We start from the raw sequence: 19996 nt of genomic DNA, 5'->3' as shown, positions 1-19996 counted from the left end.
GGCTTACCTGCAGTCCTGCAGGACAGTTTGAAGCATAGTTACTGTCCTGCTGCTGTCATTCAGTAGCTGCTGTTAAGTGACTGCTGAAGCCTACATGTTGCTGGGAGATGGGAGGTAAGTCTGGCGCTAACGTGTTTGGCACTAAGATTTGGAAAACTGGTGCTACCTGCCCTGTTTCCAGTCCCTATGGAGGCATATACAGGGCCAGAGCTGTCCCATTCCATGCAGCCCATGCCCAGTCAAGATTAGGGACTCCTGCCTCAACACAACTTGGGCTTCTTCCTGGATATTTTCTGGCATCCGTCTGTGAGGGGCCTATGAAACTTGGAGCCGAAAGCTGTCCTGCACCTTTCCTTTTGCACTGTATTTGATTCCCCCTCTGACCACAAGAGTAGAAACCATAACACTCATGGAAACAATAAGAAAAAAGTTTGTTACAATAAAAAACACAAGAAAAAGTAAGAAAAAAATAAAAGTACTATATATTTGGTAATTTCTTGGAGCTATGAATGAAATGTAATGAAAACAAATAGATTCATTGCAAACTTTGTTTTGCTTAAATTATTTTTGCTATAAGAGAAAAAGGAAATTAACAGCTTTAATAAAGTGCTATGTATGACTATAAAGATTGTAAGTTAGCAGCTCTATGGTCCTGACGTTGTTGTTCATGGTGAGAGTATTATGACTTGGTGTGGCCCCAGCTGGTTCTTTGAATGTCATTTCATCATTTGCCATCAGATGCTTTCCCAAGCTTATCTAATTGGCTAAACTGGAATGGCATCCCATTGCACTGAGAGACACACAACAAATATTACTTTGGAAGCAATTCTATTTCTACTCTTTCGCTGTTACTTATTATACTATTTTAAAGAGCAAGCCAGAGTAAGAGACGGAAAGAAAGAGAGAGAGAGAATGTGTGTGAGAGTGAGAGAGAGAGAGAATGTGTGAGAGAGAGTGAGGGTCATGAGGCATGATTCTCGATATGTAAAAGCATCATTTCTGGACACCTCTCTACTCACTGTTATAACTCCTCACTTGACTCTTATATTCTTATCTTAGCGACAGCTGTCCTCTTTCGATGGAGGTATTATATTAAGCCTTTGGCAGCTAATAGTCTTGCTGTCTAATTGTGTTTGCTAATGATCCATGTGGAAATAGAATAGTTTTGAGAGAGAAGGGGCATCAAATGCAAATGATACAGCACACTCAAACACAAATTGAAACACAAATCTATGTAAGTGCTTTTGCACTCTTACAGTTTTTATTTTGGAATGACTGTTATTCAGTAATAGCTAATTTATTAAGTGATTATAATCTGGCTCAATTAAACACAGAGAAGGTCTGCATGCTTTAAAAATAAATATCTTAACACACTCATGGCCCGACACACACACACACACACACACACACACAAAAACAATTTTATTCACATTTGTTCTATTTAGCGCTGCTCATACATTGTTCCACTTGTGTACCAAACCATCTGGCAGTAGTAATCTCTTCCTTGATGCAACTAATTTAACCTCTGCTGGTACCAGTGCTTGGAGATTTGCACTAGAGTGGTATTGGAACGCGTGGCCGCTGCTGGACCCTCAGGAACAGGCCTAAATGTCCTTGGTTTCAGCAGGCAGCTGTCCCCACTTAGGCCCTAATTTCATCTCCTCTCTCCTTCCCTCTGTGGGTCCTGTGAATTCAGTGGAAAACAAGGCTCTGGCAACATGGCTGCCTGCCTGCTTGCCCTCTGATGGCTCAGCTAATCTGACCAGCCACAGCACATCCAGTAAATACTCTGAAAGAATGACTGAGAGTGGAGCATGTGAGAGTTTGTTGCAGAATAAAACATGTATAAGGATATATAGACATTTTTAAAGAACCCTGTCATTTTCTGTTGAGTACAAACCCTTGTTTCCAGGACAATAAGGGCTTGTGCATGGTCATGGCTATTGTGTGCAGAAACATCTCTAGCACTTATATGCATATCCACTTTGAAGGCTGTGACTTGAGCAAAGCAATTATGTAACAGTGACATTGCCATTGCTCTGCGTTTGTTATTGCCTCTACTGAAATGTTGGCCTGCTCCTCTTCACAGCCAATCTGATGGCCCCATCTGGTCAGCCTGGTTGGGGTCTGTATTAGTCATGGTCTGGACCCCGTGACCACCCGGCAGCCTCGCCAGGGTCTGTGCATCCCACCCACAGACAGGCTGTATGAGGCCTTGTCCAAAACCAGTGAGAACACAACACCACATTCAAAACCACCACCACTACCACCTCCTTTTTGCACAGATCTTTGACAATTGGCCACACATGGACCACAAACCCACACATAGTCACACATGATATTTTCAAAATGGTAGTCATGATATGTAATGGATATATAAACTTGATGAATTCACTGAACAGAAAAGGCTCATGGTGTACTGGGGGAAAAATAGATGAAGAAATTACCTGCCAATTCAACACAAGGACTTATCAGGGTCATAATTTCATTGAGAAGGAAATCATTTGGAGTCAAACGAATCAGAAAACTAAAATAGAAATGAACAGGGAAAAATGCAGAAAAATGAAGTGAATCATGTTTGAAGCTAAGGTTAGCCATGGACTAGTTTTCCTGTCTCTGTGCACACTAAGACTCTCTCCCAGAGCTTAATGCCTTTAGACAAAGCTTGGTGTGGAAGCTGAAGTAATCGTAACAGATGTTGAATGATTAAATTAGCAGTTGCTGGCTGTTCAAATATTCATGTCGCGTCAAGAATGTGTACCATTATAAACAAATTCCACCGAATGCTGCTTAATTAATCTGTGCTTTTGTTTTCCTCACATATGTTTTAGAGAGGTGGTACTTTTGTTGGAACAGAACACAGAAACCAATGTAAACCAGTGTAAAGTACTAGATGTTTCCATGCACACACTGAAAACTGGTTTGTGGGCAAACCTGGGCTCAGAGAAAACTACAACTGAGAGCAGGGATTCTCCATCACAATTCACTTTCAGTGTGGGAGTTCAGGGTTAGGGTTAGGGTTAGGGTACACGGGCATAAATATGAGTTTAATCACACAATCGAGCCAATGATTCAATGGATTACATGACAAATGGCGCAGCAATGTTTTTACCAGTACAGTAAGTTACAGATATTTACAGAACGAATAGGATTCAGACTCTCACATTTTCACTCCTTGTCACTTCTGAAGAAAAAAAAACGCTAAGTTTTCCTTAAAAATCAGCGCAGGTAATAAAAGTTTTTTCGCTTGAGGTTCACTGCGAGTCAGCAAATTTCCCGGCAGTCTTTTAGTGACATCTGCTGGTGGAAATGCAGCACAGCAAGACGCGCAATAAAACACTCGCCTTTAACCTCTTAACCCACTCACACTACGGCACAAATAAATGATAATAAAATACATAGCATGCAAATATAATATTTTATAATAAACAAGAAAGTAATTAAGTAAATAAGAGTGAGTGAATAAATAAAGACAAAAAAACTTGTGAACAAGACTAGTTTAGCTGTATTCCTTTTTCTGACGTATCAGCTCCTCGTCGAAGCACAAGCAGCCTCATAAACACGCAGGTTCCTTAGAATTCCAGAGACTTTTTTCTCCTTCTTCTGTTTTGGTCCTCTTATTTGCATAGATTTCTTGTGGGCGCGAGGCCAAAATACAAGCCGTGGCACTGGCTTTTTTTCCCAAAGCAGGAAGTAATAAGCAACAGTAAAGCCATGGGGTGATGCAGACTAACAGTTTGAAACTGTTATTGGAACTACTAGTTAAGCGCCATGTGAAACACTGTGGACTCGAGAGAAGGTGAGTTTACCTTGGCGCCCCTGACTGACTAGATCAGCTTTTTCCCGCAGCCACACTGGCAGAGCGGTCAGAGCGTGTACTGTAATTCATGCTTAGTTTACATGCTTGTTCTCGCCTCTCACGACGTACGTGCACTGGTCAAATGGATACAGTGCGCTTGTTAGAGGTTGAATCTTGCGTTTGAAACCTCGTAAATCTCATTAGAAGTGGGATTTAGCTATGTTAAGTTTAAACCCAGAACAGTGTGCTTGCTTTTAAAGCTTTTAAAGATAAAAGAAGGCTAACCTTTCTTGTACAGAGTGACTACGATGACGACGCTTGGACGTTTTACGCGTATTTCGACCTTAAACACAACACAAGAATCTGCTGCTGCGACTTCGTTGCTGTGTTTTGAGCTTGAGGCTAAACTAGCGTTCCTAATTATAAGGGGAATAGGGAATGTAGGGAGTGACATTCCCTGTTCCCCTTCTGGAGCTAATGTGTGACATATAATGGAAAACACTGTTTAAAATTCCTGGGTCATTCTCCAGGAACGTCCACATAGGCGTCATTGGTGTCACACATAAAAAAGGCAACGCCAGTGACATTTTAATGAGAAATGCATGTTGCAAAATGGCTGCTACAGAGCATCAAACCATGTTGTCAGTCATGGAATATCCGCTAAATATGCAATTTAATCCGTTTGTAATCTATTTTTCACAATTACCTAAGAATAGCACATCTTTTACCTCAAACTATGGCACTCGCCTGTACACATGACTTTGAGGATGAGCACTTCTGTGGTGCGTGGAAATCTAAATACTTGATTTAAAAAACAATATTGCTAAAATGAGGGCTCAAGAAGGTGTAATTGTTAAAATAACTTATTGTTTTATTTCAAAATAGAATAATTTGTAACCCTAACCTATTTTCAAGTGCAGTATATGTGTAAACGCTAGGGACACAAAAATGGACATTTCTGTAGAATGACCCTTCTCTAAATAAATTGTGTTACTCATAGTGTTGATATGACTTGTATGTGTAAAGTGAGTAGATAGATAGATAGATAGATAGATAGATAGATAGATACATAGATAGATAGATACATAGATAGATAGATAGATAGATAAGACTTTCCATTAATACAAAAATGACAGTTAATTGCTTGTTGATGTGTGTGTTGCTCTCTCAGCAAAGCTGGTGTTAATGTAATGTAAGCTTATGTAATGTGATGCTCAAATGCAATCAGTTGAAATATACAAGTAAAATCCATTAATAAATAAAACTGCATTAATGATATAAGCTGTTGAATAAAGACAATGAGGTGGCCCCACCTGCTCTGCCACAAGTTATGCCACTGTCTTTGAGTACAGCACCACAGTGACAAACAGCTGCTTGTCTTGACTTTATTCTGCCTGCTTGACCCTGATAAGCACTGTGGCAGGAAACGATGACCGTTTGGAGCAATGCAGGAAATGCTACCCTGTGACTTCTGCTTAATGCTGATCTGCCACATTTGCATCTCTCTTTCCCTCTCTGTTTACTCAAGCAGAGGCGAGTGTTTTGTGAGGTGTTTGCTCATTGCAAACTTTTAATGTGGCTGGAGTGTGATCTCTGAGGTGGATTTTGTAACTGCAGTGATGGCTGTTGATGATGTGGCTGATAAAAGAGCCAGACTATTGGCTTCCAAAAGCAGGTGGAGTGGGATGAATGACGTTGCAGCTACTCACCCACTCATCAACCCCAATGGAGGTATGGCCCATCTGAAACAGAGTTGTCTTGTCACAGTAATACAATGTTTGATTCTATGAATGTAAGTGATGTCATGTTGAATTTGTCTGTCATCGAGAGAGAAGCCAGTAACCTTTAAGTGGGACAAAATGAAATAAAACAGAACAGGATTTTTTTTTTCTCTTGGACCAGTCTGAGTCCCAGAACAGAAAGAGAGCTTCAGTATTCAGCTGTTTTACTCTCTCTTCTCAGCAGAAAAATGTACTAAAGACAGCATTCAGCATTGGCTCATTTCGATCACTGAGTGAGTACTGATCCACCTATGCACAAGAATTCTTCTTTCCTTTTCAAATGCAACAACAATTTGATGTCTGGCAGATATCTGAGATATGATTTATCAATGCATCACTGTGTGTAAGTCTGTATAATCACTCCACTGCTTATTTTCCTCATTAGATTTAGATAGACAAGTGGGTGTTTTCAAGCCTTTTTAACTTGTGACTTCCTTCTTTAGGGAAGATGCTAAACCAGATGTTGTCCAGGATGCACCAGGTAAGTGTTCACTTGACATTGCTTGAAGTGTCATGTTACTTCTGGCACTGGTTTGTTTTCCAGTGGCATGATTATTGGACATGTTTAGTGTAGGCTAATTTAGCTTTGTGAGATGAAAAAGTGAAGTATTACTTGTATCCTTCTCTGAAAGGACATTTATAAAGACATTTTACTTGAGAAGGGGTTTTGCAGCTCTTCCCAGAAGCCACTTGATGGGCAGTGGCTCTTCATGCCTGATCCAGTCAAACAACATGCAAAGCAGTCCTGCAACAATCCAGGGCTGGAAACTTAGTCTGTAACTTGATCTAATCGGCTTTATCAACACTAAACGTCCAGGTTTAATCTTTGTCCTTCTGCATTATGTCATAAATATAGTCTAGTTTATAGTGCTCCTGGTATGAGATTAGAGATGAGGGGAAAAATACCTGGGATACTAAGGACGTAAGTGTAATCAGTTTAAATCTTTTTTTTTTCCTGAGCAGCTATACTTAGCTTGTATTGTACATAAAATGGTTGACTCCTGGTTTTAAATTGTCTAACTGTTGGTTTACACTGTAATTGGTTTTGTATAAGCTGTAGAATAAACAATGCTGTTCTGTTTATAGTTCCTCTAAAGAGGAACGCCAGTTCTGAAGATGATTTGGCGCTGGGCACAGAAGGTAAGCCTATTCTCTGTTTTGTATTGTTCAGGTGATGAGCACAAGTTTAGATAAAGCAAATACTGATCTGAAACAGGAATCATGGTTTTAAACACATCAATGATTTATCTGAAATATGCCTCAAGGTCTATTGTTTTAGCTTTCAAAGTGGTGAACACACAGACTAGAATTCTTTCCCAGTACAAGTTTATTTATGTTGGAGGGAATTAGATTGGCACAGTACTAGGATGTGTGCACTGTGTTCACGCGTACTCAGCTTCTTCTGGTAGATGGAGAGAGGGAGAGGGCTGGGGCAGGAGGAAAGGTTCAGGGAGACACCGTTAAGCCTCTCTTCCATGACTGGATGTTTAACACAACTCAGAAGAACACTCTGCTCTTGTCCAAACACCGTCACAGTGTGAGGAACACCAGTCCCCCGCTGTCACTCGCCTCTGCCTGAGTGAAGAGAATGCTTGTTCCAACTTACAAAATGACGTAAAGATGGGATAGAATAAGGTAAGGCGGAAAAAGCATTTGTGAATTCTGTGTGAATGGAGAGATCGGAGATAGGTGGAATGGTGTTCTTCCACAATGGATGTAGAGAACGCGCTCTGCTTGTGGAGAGGAGTTAGCACTACTGCCATCTCTGGAATACAGCATACATGGGACGTGGAGCTTTAGTGGACCTTGTCTAGCAGCTTTATTTGTCCTCTATGCATTGGCATGGGTCTGTGCAGACATAACAGGGGGCATATCAGGACAGTCCGTTCCCCCCCTGCATGGATTGGTTTTCATTGTTATGTACTACTTGTTGTCCTCATTCACTCTAGATGTCTCCTCAGAGGCTTTCTTCTTTTCTATCAAGACAGCAGGAAACATCCACTGTGAATTTTTGTGGATCTTTCTGGGCGTATGGGCTATTTTGCCCACTGTCAAGCATTGCTTCATTTATGGATGTGGAACTGCGATTATACAATGGCAGCCAAGAAGATTATGAGTCTTAGGAAGGGAGTGAAATGCTGGAATGGACTGGAATGCCATCGCTCTACAGAATCAAACACATCTAATGCTTTGGCAGAAGGAGAGGAGACATAATAGGAGAGGCCTGCATTGGAAATGCTCTTATGAGAAGACACTTGGTCTCACGTTGTCCTTGACATTATGCCAAAGAGAGATGAAGGAAAAACGTTGATGGTTCGGTATGAGAGGACAGCCAAATGAAAACAAGAAGAACGCTTTCCTAATATAGCTTCTGTGGTACTGCTCTAATGTTGATGACAGCAACCAGGGAGACTTGAGTTCTTGAGCATGTTTTATTGCCACAAGCTAATGTGTCAGTTCAAAATGACCTCTTCTCTTTTCTGCCTTTTTCCAAAACAGCATCATTATATGGTAAACCTGCTATAAGGACAGCACAAGGATTTCTAAGGTAAGGTTCTCTCATCTGTTTCCTTTTTTAAAGTAAACATTATAGAAATGTGATCTATGCAGCCATGAGAACAATGGAAATTCCTGTCTGTGTGTTCTCATTATGCCTATTGGTTGGTCAGAGTTTACGTAATGTTTTACTATTGCCTAGTTTGAATGTTTTCTGCAGTTGTTTTCTTCCTCGAGAAATGGGTAGCTCCTAATAAAATTGTTGTAAATAGTTTACATATCCAAGTTTATAAAAACATTCAGCATCAAGCAGCATGTAATCAGAGTAGGCTAAAAATATTAGCTGTATCACAATGTTTTCCAGTCCTGGTTCTCAAGCACTCATACATTACATTTTAATATATTTTCTGCTCCCTGGAAACATTAATCAACTTATCAACAAGCAGAAAAAATGTTAAAATTATCAGAGCAAGGCTACTCCTTGTACATAGAGGGGACACTTGCCCTAATCCAAGTACACATCAGTATTACATTAAGGGAGCGTCATGAGGGTCATGTGATGTGTGGTGCATGTACTGGATGGTGCAGGTATTTAGACACCTGTCAGCAACCAATGACTCATATTTTCCATGCAAATATACACACTCAGTTGACCTGCCTCCTTCTTGGCCACTGAGTTGGTTTGCATGAGGTTTGCTGGGGAAGATATGAGACCTGTTTGGAAAAGGGTGGGATTGGAAAGATGATTTATGGTTGTGATGAATAGTGGCAGAAGGTAAATGCCAAGCAGTTACACTTCTGTGGCTGAATTCTCTGATGTGGCATCATGGTTTCCTCGCACTTCAGGTCATCCATAGCAAGACCTCCTTTGCCCAGGTGGAGCAGCTTGACATCAGCCTTCTCAGCCTGTTCTGGACCACTGAGGTATCTGTCTTTAATTTACTTATTCAGTTTTTTGTAGGAGGTTTATGTAAATGGCATGGTTTTAGGATTTGTACCTGGGGCAAAAGCACTAGGCCCTAGTGTGGGGAAGGGGGCCCATGGTGACTGGGCCCTTTAATATCTCTACTGGACCCTTTTTATCACTACTTACACAAATTTATACCCATGACTCAGCTACAATAACTTAACAATATAAAATCAACCATTAGCCTACATTAGAGACAACAGCTAGGTCAAACCTTAACAGTAAAAAAGCAAATATTAAGTAATAATAGATAACATGCAAATTTTATTATTATTATTTTTATTTATTTATTTTATTTTATTTTATTTTATTCAAAGACCATCTTTCTGAATAAGCTTGTAACTTTTCTCATGTAGTGTCATGGATGTGCTGAACCTGTGGCAGGACGACCCGGAGGAGCTGCTGCTGGACCTGGGCTTTGGTGCAGAGGAACCAGACATTACAGTGAGGATCCCAGCCCGCTTCATCAACCATCAGTCCAAGGCTCGTGGCATCAACATCCAGCTGTTCCTAGAAGCACAGAAGAACCGCATGGACATTGAGAATCCAGATGTCAGCAGTGAGCAACCGCTTAATTTCTTTAGATAACTGCATGACTTCTGTTTCATTCAGTGCCTATTTTGAGAAAAGGCAGTTTTTCTCCCTCCAGCTGAAGGAAAAAATGTCCATTCATTTCCTGGATAGTTACAGTGTGGTGAAGGGCTGATAACTGGTGTATGTTTGTGCTGACTGTTTTACATTTGGGATGTATAAAAAATGGACTTCTGTCATCTCTACTGCACCCCCCCTCCCCCCTAACCCCCTCTTTCTTATTGTTTCTGTATCAAAGACCGATTCAGACAGCTAGAGGTGCTACAGCAGGTCACTACAGCCTTCAATTCCCTGATTGGAGGCTCTACTCAGGTTGCAGAAAAGCCAAGAGAAGCCCAAGTCTCAGCAGAAACCAAAGAGAGGAGGAAACGGGTTGGAATGCTGCTACGCAAAGCCTCCAAAAAGTCCTTAAGCCAAGCGCCCACTGCCCAAGACCACCAGCCGCTCTCCCCTCCTCTGACAGGCCTGTCCTCCAGCCCAGATCTACCTGCAGATCCTCCACATGACAAGCGAAGCCCTGTAAAGCGTGCCAGGCAGTCTCTCCCTGACAGTGCCAGCCTCAGCCCACTGGTAGAAGAGCAAAGCTCTGTCCCAGAAACAGCAGAACCCACCCTGACCACCCCTCTGCCTCAGTGCCAGAGTATCAGTCTGAGGGGAGCCAGAGAGCCACACAACATAGCCTCCACACAAAGGAGTCCAGAAGAGCCTGCAGAATCTTTTGAGCTGGAAGAGGTGAAGTGTTGTGGCTCTGCTTAGAATTAGAATAAAGAAAAAAAATACCCAAATGTGCTAGCCTGAATAAAAGTGTCTTTAATCTGGATTTAAAAACTTGACTGTGGAATATAAGAAATGACACTAAAATTTAAAAGTTAGTTTGGGATCACAATTCAAAAGTTTATCATCACAGTTTTCAGTATTCTACTGCTACTATTCTACAACTTTACAGATTTAAACTAATAAGTAGAAAGCTGTGAAAAAAGATATGTTAATGTGTCCAGAATTATGAACAGAACTGCAGATGATTCCATAATAACTGAGTAAGCTGTGAAACACACTGAACAGATAATAAACATTGACATCACCACATATTGCTGTTTTCCAAAAAGGTTACATACTGAATAAAACATCTCGAAATGACCTCTGATGTCTGTACTATGTTACTTGTGTGCATTTGTAATATGTTCTGACACACTATTGCAGAGTTTAGGAACTATAAAAGAAAAAGATTTTCCTCCAACTGAGTTGTTTGTTCTCCCCCATCAGATCCAGAGCTTTGACGAGGGAAGCATAGCAGGGAGTTGCACCAGCCCCACTGACCATTTAGGTATGTGTCCTCAAAAATGTCCTAATGTATTTTATAAGATTGCTTTGTGAACTGCTCCAGTCAGCTGAAGTTGTTTCATAGCACCCTCTACTGGGCATCAGAGCATATGTTTCTCCAAGTTGTTTTGAATTGTGTATGTGTGTGTGTGTGTGCGTGCGTTTACCTGTGTGTCTGATAATGACTAATGTCTAAAAATAAAAGTATTCCTAAAAGCATAGTCATAGTTTCTTAAAAAGCATGAATTAATAAATGATGTCATTTTATTTTAATGGATAATTTAATGTGGAGCAGTACAGCTTTGATAAAATGCAAATCTCACATTGATATGGTTATATAATTTTCATATGGCCATCAGTTTTGGCTTGCCCAAAGTTTCTATTGCTTCTTTGAGCAGAGGACAGGCAAAGCCTACATTGTCGCTGTGCAGAAGCATTAATGGTATGTGTTTATTTAGACTTATCGTCCTGAGGTTATTTTGAATGAGGTGTCATTACACTCCATTATACTAAGGAAACAGTAGTCACTTTGAGACAGTTGCTGTTGTGGATTGTGTAGGTAACGAACGAGCGTGCCTCTCCCGGGTCAGTTCATGTGTGCTGAGGACAAATAGTTGTCAATCAGACAGCAGTGGGTTTCTGGAGGAGCCGATTGTTCCTGCATTTTCTCAGCACCCCGGCCCTGGACCTGAGCTAATGAAGGTAAGAGCATTTAACGTTGCAACCTAAGGGTTAAGAAATGCGTCATGTATGTGTAATGGTATGCATATCTGACCTCACACCAAATCCATTTGATAAAATTACTCCCAGGTTTTATACTTCAGATTTGGTATACAAAGAAAAAGGCACAGTTTATCAATAAATCAGCTTTCTCTGAATTTTAGCATCAGTCGTTGGCAGCAAATGTCTGTTTTTTCTTGATTATTTGTTGTTTTTGCAACATCCACTGAGAAATATCTGACATACAACTGCTGAGCCTGTCTTGTCTTTCAGGAAGAATGGAAATTTGCAATTGTATGTCATCAGCATAGCTATGAAATTTGATATATTTCCTGATGACGGTAGCCAAAGGTAACATGTGCAAAGAGAGCAAATGCCCTAAAATTTTACCTTTTGGAACTCCACAAGAAATGTTACTGTTTTTGATAAGAACTATCTATTCATTAAATATTATGTAAACCATTCTAAAACTGTAACTGAGTGCCTAAAACTATGCCTACCTAGTTTTCCAGAATGTGGATTAGAATTATGTGATCAACTGTATTGAATGCTACTCTCAGATCTAATGACATAGAAGGATAGAAGGGTTTTGTGCATCAGCACCAAGATTGAGGTCATTCACAACATGAAATAATACTGTCTCAGTACTATGGTTAGAATGGAAACTTGATATAATAATCATCAAATAATGGACTGACTGTATCATTACATCCCTAAGGCATTGCTATTGTGTGACTTATATATAATTGTAATAATGTATATTATATATTGTATATATTATATATAATAATGTAATAAATGATAGATTGTGACATTCCTTAGATGAAGGCATTAAAATGTATTGATGCATTTGTAACCCCTTGTTTTAGGAATGTGACCAATTGTTTAAATCATAAGGTTGCAATTTGTTATTAGTCAAGTTTGTGTAAAGTGTATGTAATGAAGTCAAATGTTCATAAAATCCTGCATAACTGTGGGCAGTACATGCACTTTGTTTATATTTTTATTTTTTATTGATCAAATTAATCAAATTCTAAATTTATCATCTATGTATGAACATATATTGATCTGTTCCTTACCTAGAGAAGATGCGCTTGTGTGTACAGGTGCTGAATGCCATGTCAGAAGATAGTACAGACAGCCAGCAGAAGAGTGTGGAGCAGGAGCAGACAGAGTTCCACTCTTCAGATCCCCAGAGTTCCTCTGAGAGTCTGCTTGTACAAACTGAATCCCTTGAACCACACTCAAACATAGAGTCTTTAAAGGAAATGACCCAGAGCAAGCTAGTGATTAGTGAAGAAGTTGCTACAGAAAGTTATTTGCAGGACCCTGATCGGATAGACATGAATGCTGCTGATACCTATGTTGAGGAAAGTACCACATCACAGGACATTGATCAAGTAGATTATTTAGTAGACATGAATGTTGCCCAGAAGGATATTGCTGATGAAAATGTTGGAGAAACTACAAGATTACAGGACACTGGTCAAGTAGACTGTTTGGTAAATACAAATGTTGTGCAGAAGGTCACTGCTGAATACTGTACTAGAGAGTGTACTACATCACAGGACACTGGTCAAGTAGTTGGTTTGGTAGATATGAATATTACCCAGAAGGACCTTCAAGACAAAGAAAGTGTTGAAGAAAGTACCTCATCATATGACACTGGTCAAGTAAGCTGTTTGGTGGATGTGGATCTTGTACAGAAGGACATTGCTGAAGACTTTATTAGAGAAAATACTACATCACAAGACACTGATCAAGTAGACTGTTTGCTAGACATGAGCGCTGAAAAGAAGGACCTTACTGAAAATTACACAGGAGAAAGTACCAGAGCACAGAACTCACCAAATCCACCTCCTGATGTGGTTCCAGAAGGTGATTCTTGGATGAAGGTACTGAAATCAGACTATCCTCTTTTTAACACAGGGTCATCTCCCTCTGACATTACAGAACCTGAAATAGCTTCCTCTACAGAAGCCAATGAGACAAACACTGGGGCTCTGTACTCTGGACATTCTGTCTCTGTACAGATGCCATCCTCCCTGGCTTATGTTTCCCAGAGTTCCCTGAGCGGAAGCCGTAGCCACAGCCCTTCCCTAGGGCCCACCTCCCCTAGCCGCACCCAACATGGAAGACAGTCCTTCTTCCATAGGGTCCATTCAGATGTAGACAACCCTTCAGACCCTCTCAGTGGTCCCACCACCCACACACCATCTGAACTAGTAACCCCGTCACCCCAGTGTTCTCAGGAGAGCTCTAGAGGCCTCTGGAATTTCCGGTTGCGCTCCACATCTTTGGAGATGGGCACATCAGACGATGAGGACAGGCGCTGGGAGGGGGCGCTGTGGGCCGGCGCTCAGTGCTGCTGCTCCTGTGACCACAACTGCGGCTGCTGCTGCAAGAGCAAGAGTGGTTATAAGCAGCACTCCGGCACCGTGGACCAGCTGCACACTGCCTTCAGTCTGCCAGTGAGTTACGTCATAGCTTTGAGAGAGATTTGCAACCCAAGGGCAAATTTATGACACAAGCTTCAAAGCTCACATTTCCACCAATGTAATTTGGGGTAACTTGATATGTTGAGCCAGACAAAAATCAATTTAGTCAAGAATCTCCCTGGTTTCTTTGATTACAGCATCAGAGTAGCATCCATTGTGTTCATTTTTGGTCACTCTTGTTTTGTGATACTCCTCCAGGAAAAGAAAAAAATATGAGAAAAAAAACGGTTCTCTTGTCTAAGGCTAGTGCTGATTAAAAGGTCTGAGGGTTGGTTTTGATAAATGCATTTGATTTGCATTTGAATGGCCTATTTGAATGCGTTATGGACAGGATCAGAGATGTCTGGCCACTTCTGCAGTCCCTACAGCACTCGCATAGACTCCAAAGCTCACTCACCCTCACTTGTAAATCCATTCAATAATAGCTCCCTTTGCTAACACACAGAAGAGTGTGAGCTTTAAGTGGTTGACATGCGGTCTTACTCTGTCCTCTCTCTTTTTGCAGTATTCTTTGGATGAACTGGAGGGCATGATGAGATGTATGAGGAAGTTCCGGCGGGTGTTATCAGAGATCGAAAAGAGGTTGGAAGAAGAGCAGACGTCAGTGCTCAGCTCTTTGTCAGATGCACACAGGTTAGTCCTGTATGGTAGCACTGCCATGACTTTCGGACATATGCCACAAGACTGGAAAATATCAACATTATTATACCTCAAGATATACAGTCATGGCCAAAAGTTTTGAGAATGACACAAATATTATATTTTCACATGATCTGCTGCCCTCTGGTTTTTATGTGTGTTTGTCGGATGTTTTTATCACATACAGAAATATAATTGCAATCATATTATGAGTAACAAAAGCTTTTATTGACAGTTAGAATGAGTTAATGCAGCAAGTCAATATTTGCAGTGTTGACCCTTCTTATTCAGGACCTCTGCAATTCGCCCTGGCATGCTCTCAATCAACTTCTGGACCAAATCCTGACTGATAGCAGTCCATTCTTGCACAATCAATGCTTGCATTTTGTCAGAATTTGTAGGTTTTTGTTTGTCCACCCTTCTCTTGATGATTGACCACAAGTTCTCAATGGGACTAAGATCTGGGGAGTTTCCAGGCCATGGACCCAAAATCTCCATGTTTTGTTCCCTGAGCCATTTAGTTATCACCTTTGCTTTATGGCAAGGTGCTCCATCATGCTGGAAAAGGCATTGTTGATCACCAAACTGCTCTTGGACGGTTGGGAGAAGTTGCTCTTGGAGGACATTCTGGTACCATTCTTTATTCATGGCTGTGTTTTTAGGCAAGACTGCGAGAGAGCCGATTCCTTTGACTGAGAAGCAACCCCACACATGAATGGTTTCAGGATGCTTTACAGTTGGGACAAGACAAGACTGGTGGTAGCGCTCACCTTGTCTTCTCTGAACAAGCTGTTTTCCAGATGTCCCAAACAATCGGAAAAGGGATTCATCAGAGAAAATGACTTTACCCCAGTCCTCAGCAGTCCACTCCCTGTACCTTTTGCAGAATATCAGTCTGTCCCTGATGTTTTTTCTGGAGAGAAGTGGCTTCTTTGCTGCCCTCCTTGAGACCAGGCCTTGCTCCAAGAGTCTCCGCCTCACAGTGCGTGCAGATGCACTCACACCTGCCTGCTGCCATTCCTGAGCAAGCTCTGCACTGCTGGTAGCCCGATCCCGTAGCTGAAACACTTTTAAGAGATGGTCCTGGCGCTTGCTGGTCTTTCTTGGGCGCCCTGGAGCCTTTTTGGCAACAATGGAACCTCTCTCCTTGAAGTTCTTGATGATGTGATAGATTGTTGACTGAGGTGCAATCTTTCTAGCTGCGATACTCTTCCCTGTTAGGCCATTTTTGTGCAGTGCAATGATGACTGCATGTGTTTCTTTAGAGATAACCATGGTTAACAGAAGAGAAACAATGATGCCAAGCACCAGCCTCCTTTTAAAGTGTCCAGTGGTGTCATTCTTACTTAATCATGACAGATTGATCTTGTCCTCATCAACACCCACACCTGTGTTAATGGAGCAATCACTGAAACGATGTTAGCTGGTCCTTTTAAGGCAGGGCTGCAATGAAGTTGAAATGTGTTTTGGGAGATAAAGTTCATTTTCTAGGCAAATATTGACTTTGCAATTGATTGCTGTTAAGCTGATCACTCTTTATAACATTCTGGAGTATATGCAAATTGCCATTATAAAAACTGAAGCAGTAGACTTTGTAAAAATTAATATTTGTATCATTCTCAAAACTTTTGGCCATGACTGTAGAACTGAAATAATATTCAGATGTATGGAATTAATGAGGAGGATGGATGAAATGTATTGAGATCAGCAGCAGAGTTTTCAAATATATTGTCATTATAGTTCATAAAATCTGACAGAAGCAAACAGAAAGACATAGATTTGAATGAAAAAGGCACAAGCTTAAAGTATCATTTATGTAACATTTAAAGTTGAAGTGAATTATTAGAATGATTAATTATCAGAAATTATTATGCATTTTCCTTCGGTGACATAATTCCAAACAAACACAGTTTTAGGGAGGGTATCCAAGCAGACAGAGTATTTTGCTTGGTGATAGGTGGGGAGGAGGTAGAAGGAGAGGAAGGTTAAACCTGATATTATTGGTTAATGTTTTTTTTTCCCCATCTGTTCAAAACAAAGGTGATGTACTGAGTACAGGCAAAAATGTGATGGATTGTGCTTAATATGACCAGTGAACAAACCAGCACAAAAGGTCCATTTTGATTTCAGGTTTTAATAGTAAAAAGTAGAATATGCCAAATATGTAATGCACATGTATATAAAATAATAAGTCAAATTAAAAAATAATAGAATACATTTGATTTACATCTAGCTCTACACTGATGTTCTTTTTTTGTGCAATTTCTTGAATCTTTTAAATTACATTGGCTGGAACTTAAGGACACCTTGTCAGATTCATAAGCAATAATACAAACATATTTATTTATAACTGGCTACTTAGGACAGATTACTTGTTAATTTTTTTTATGTAGTATACATTTCAGGGTGTCTTTAGCCTTTTTCTGCAGAACACCTAGCAGCCATTTTTCTGATGGAATGGAAAACAACAACAAATATTTTTCATTAATTCAATGAAATAAAATAGTTTCCCTTTTAACTCCATTATTAGATTAACCAAAACACTGTTGGCTCTTGTTGGCTCAAAACATTGTTGGCGCTGTGTGTGAAAATGTTGTGTTGAGCTGCTAGTGAGCAGTGCAGGGTGATAGGAAGGGGTGAGAACCACCTGGTGTGAAAACAATTTACACCTCTCCACAGTCTGTACAACTGCAGCTCATATACAACTGCCACAATAAAAAAGGAACATAGGAAAAACATTTTCATAAATGTTGACATGTTTGCATGCTTATGAAAATGAAAATCTAGTTTGCTTCCAGTTTGGTAAGTCAAACTAATTTCTGTCTAAATATTCTATCAATGTTATAAAAAACATAATTTAACTGACAGACCTCAAAACAGGTGGAAATCCAGCCTTATGGCTACTTTTAAAAGAAATTAGGTGTTAAGTATCCTCCTTTTACAGGGCAGAGGTGCAGGATGTGTTGGAGCTGAGGACAGCTGTCAAACAGGAAGCAGTGCTGCTGGAGCAGCAGCTAACTGATTTGGTCCATGCTTATGATGACAACATTAAAATGGTATCCAGCTTTTCTTCATGAATACTGTTCATTCTTAATCATCTGAAAGTGGCTAACCACACTGGAACAGCAAGAAAGTCACAATATTTGCAACTTAATATATGGTATACTTGTAAATATACCGTGTATATTTATAAATGTATTTATATACAGTGCATATGCAAATTTAGATAAATGTTTTTTTTTTTCTCTCTAATGCTTTATAGAAGCTGAACAGGCTTTTGGATGAGCAGTCTCAGCTGTGCTCCCAGTTGCAGATTATTCCTTCTGACACACCTCACTCAGCCCATATCTCCATGAGAAGTGTGGCCATTCAGTGCTGCTTGCTGCCCATGATGGACACCACACAGCCAGGCCTCTTTCAGCAGGCCACCAAAGATGCAAATTTCACCTACCATGATGAATGGAGCCCTGGCAGCAAGGCTGACAAGCTGGACTTTGTAGGGTTTATCAAAAGTGTAAGCCCCCTCACCATTCTCTTTTCAGATGACTGTGATTTGTATCAACCTTCTTGAATAGCTTTTCACTGCTCTCTTCCTTTTCAGTTAAAGGATGTATCCATCAGCAATGACTCACTGGAATGAAAAGGTTAGTGTCAGTGAAATAAATTCTCTCACTTACTAAATGTTCAGTGCAGCTTTAGTGATTGTATTACTTTTAATGATAAGCATTTTTAATCATTATTAGAATTTAATTCACATAAAAGAAATATTATTACAATTGCTTTATTTTCCTTTTCAGTTCTTCAGTGTCAAGAGTGAAGAGAATATTTGCACTTTGGTGTAGTATTTTGGAGTTAGTTAAATTTTATTTTCTATTTTAAAATATTTTATGAATTGATTAAATTTTTTTGTGTAATGCACTGAGACATGCTGTAAATATTTAAGACCAATAAAGAACATACAATATGAAAAACTAACATCATTTCTATTCTGATGTTGTGCACATTGTCCACATGGGTCACCCTTTAAAATATGAAATAAGCTCAAAAATTTTTGGTTGATCTCACACAAATGGATCAAAATATTTGAAACTTACAAGCTTCTTCTTCTTCTTCTTTCGGCTGCTCCCTTTAGGGGTCACCACAGCAGATCATCTGCCTCCATCTTGCCCTATCCACTGCCTCCTCTACTTTTACACCAACCATCTCCATGTCCACCTTCACTACATCCATAAACCTTCTCTGAGGTCTACCTATTCTCCTTCTATCTGGCAGCTCCATCTCCAACATTCTTTGCCCAATATATCCACTATTCCTCCTCAACACATGTCCAAACCATCTCAACCTGGCCTCTCTGGCTTAATCTCCAAACTGCTCCACCTTCACTGTCCCTCTTATCTGCTCATTTCTAATCTTGTCCATCCTTGTCACTCCCAACAAAAATCTCAGCATCTTCATCTCCGCCACTTCCAGCTCAGCCTCCTCTCTTTTAGACAGAGCCACAATCTCCAAACCATACATTATAGCAGGACGCACTACTGTCCTGTAAACCTTCCCTTTCACTCTTGCTGCTATCCTTCTGTCACACATCAGCCCTGACACCCGTCTCCACCCACTCCATCCTGCCTTCACCCTCTTCTTCACCTCTTTTCTGCACTGTCCATTGCTCTGGATGGTTGACCCAAGATATTTGAAGTCATCCACCTTTACGACCTCTACTTCTTGCATCTTCACCTTTCCACCTGCCTCCCTCTCATTCACACACATGTATTCCGTCTTGTCTCTACTGACCTTCATTCCTCTCCTCTCCAGTGCAAAGCTCCACCTCTCCAGATTCTCTTCCACCTGCTCTCTACTCTCACCACAGATTACAATGTCATCTGCAAACATCATGGTCCATGGAGCCTCCTGCCTGACCTCATCTGTCAACCTGTACATCACCATTGCAAACAAGAAGGGGCTCAAAGCTGATCCCTGTTGTAAACCTACCTTCACCTTGAAACCATTTGTCACTCCAACTGCACACCTCACCACTGTCTCACTATCCTCATACATGTCCTGCACCACCCTAACATACTTTTCAGGTACACCTGACGTCCTCATACAGCACCACAGTTCCTCTCTTGGCACCCTATCATATGCCTTCTCTAGATCCACAAAGACACAATGTAGCTCCTTCTGACCTTCT

The 19996-nt window shown here is 40.6% G+C and overlaps 1 protein-coding gene across 6 annotated transcripts; it reads left to right on the top strand.

Moving 5' to 3' along the window:
* Positions 1–18786, top strand: itprid1 (ITPR interacting domain containing 1). 6 transcript variants are annotated; one of them, XM_017700344.2, is made up of 17 exons: positions 3596–3799; positions 5417–5530; positions 5762–5813; positions 6024–6061; positions 6667–6720; positions 8080–8128; positions 8923–9000; positions 9400–9602; positions 9873–10366; positions 10898–10958; positions 11514–11656; positions 12781–14145; positions 14678–14805; positions 17756–17867; positions 18074–18325; positions 18413–18455; positions 18609–18786. In XM_017700344.2, exons 2-16 carry the CDS (start codon positions 5419–5421, stop codon positions 18449–18451), a joined length of 3180 nt encoding a protein of 1059 aa, XP_017555833.1. In that variant the 5' UTR covers positions 3596–3799; positions 5417–5418; the 3' UTR covers positions 18452–18455; positions 18609–18786. The 6 variants fall into 6 exon arrangements, with proteins under 6 accessions (XP_037393183.1, XP_017555833.1, XP_017555834.1 ...); XM_017700345.2 differs by having other exon boundaries at positions 5331–5530; positions 5765–5813; XM_017700342.2 differs by having other exon boundaries at positions 5331–5530.
* The last annotated feature ends 1210 nt before the right edge of the window (positions 18787–19996 follow it).

The sequence above is a fragment of the Pygocentrus nattereri genome, chromosome 3 (genome assembly GCF_015220715.1).
Source record: "Pygocentrus nattereri isolate fPygNat1 chromosome 3, fPygNat1.pri, whole genome shotgun sequence".
Taxonomy (NCBI): Eukaryota; Metazoa; Chordata; class Actinopteri; order Characiformes; family Serrasalmidae; genus Pygocentrus; species Pygocentrus nattereri.
The sequence above is the reverse complement of the archived record's forward strand: the minus strand, read 5'-3'. Positions and strand labels throughout refer to the sequence as shown.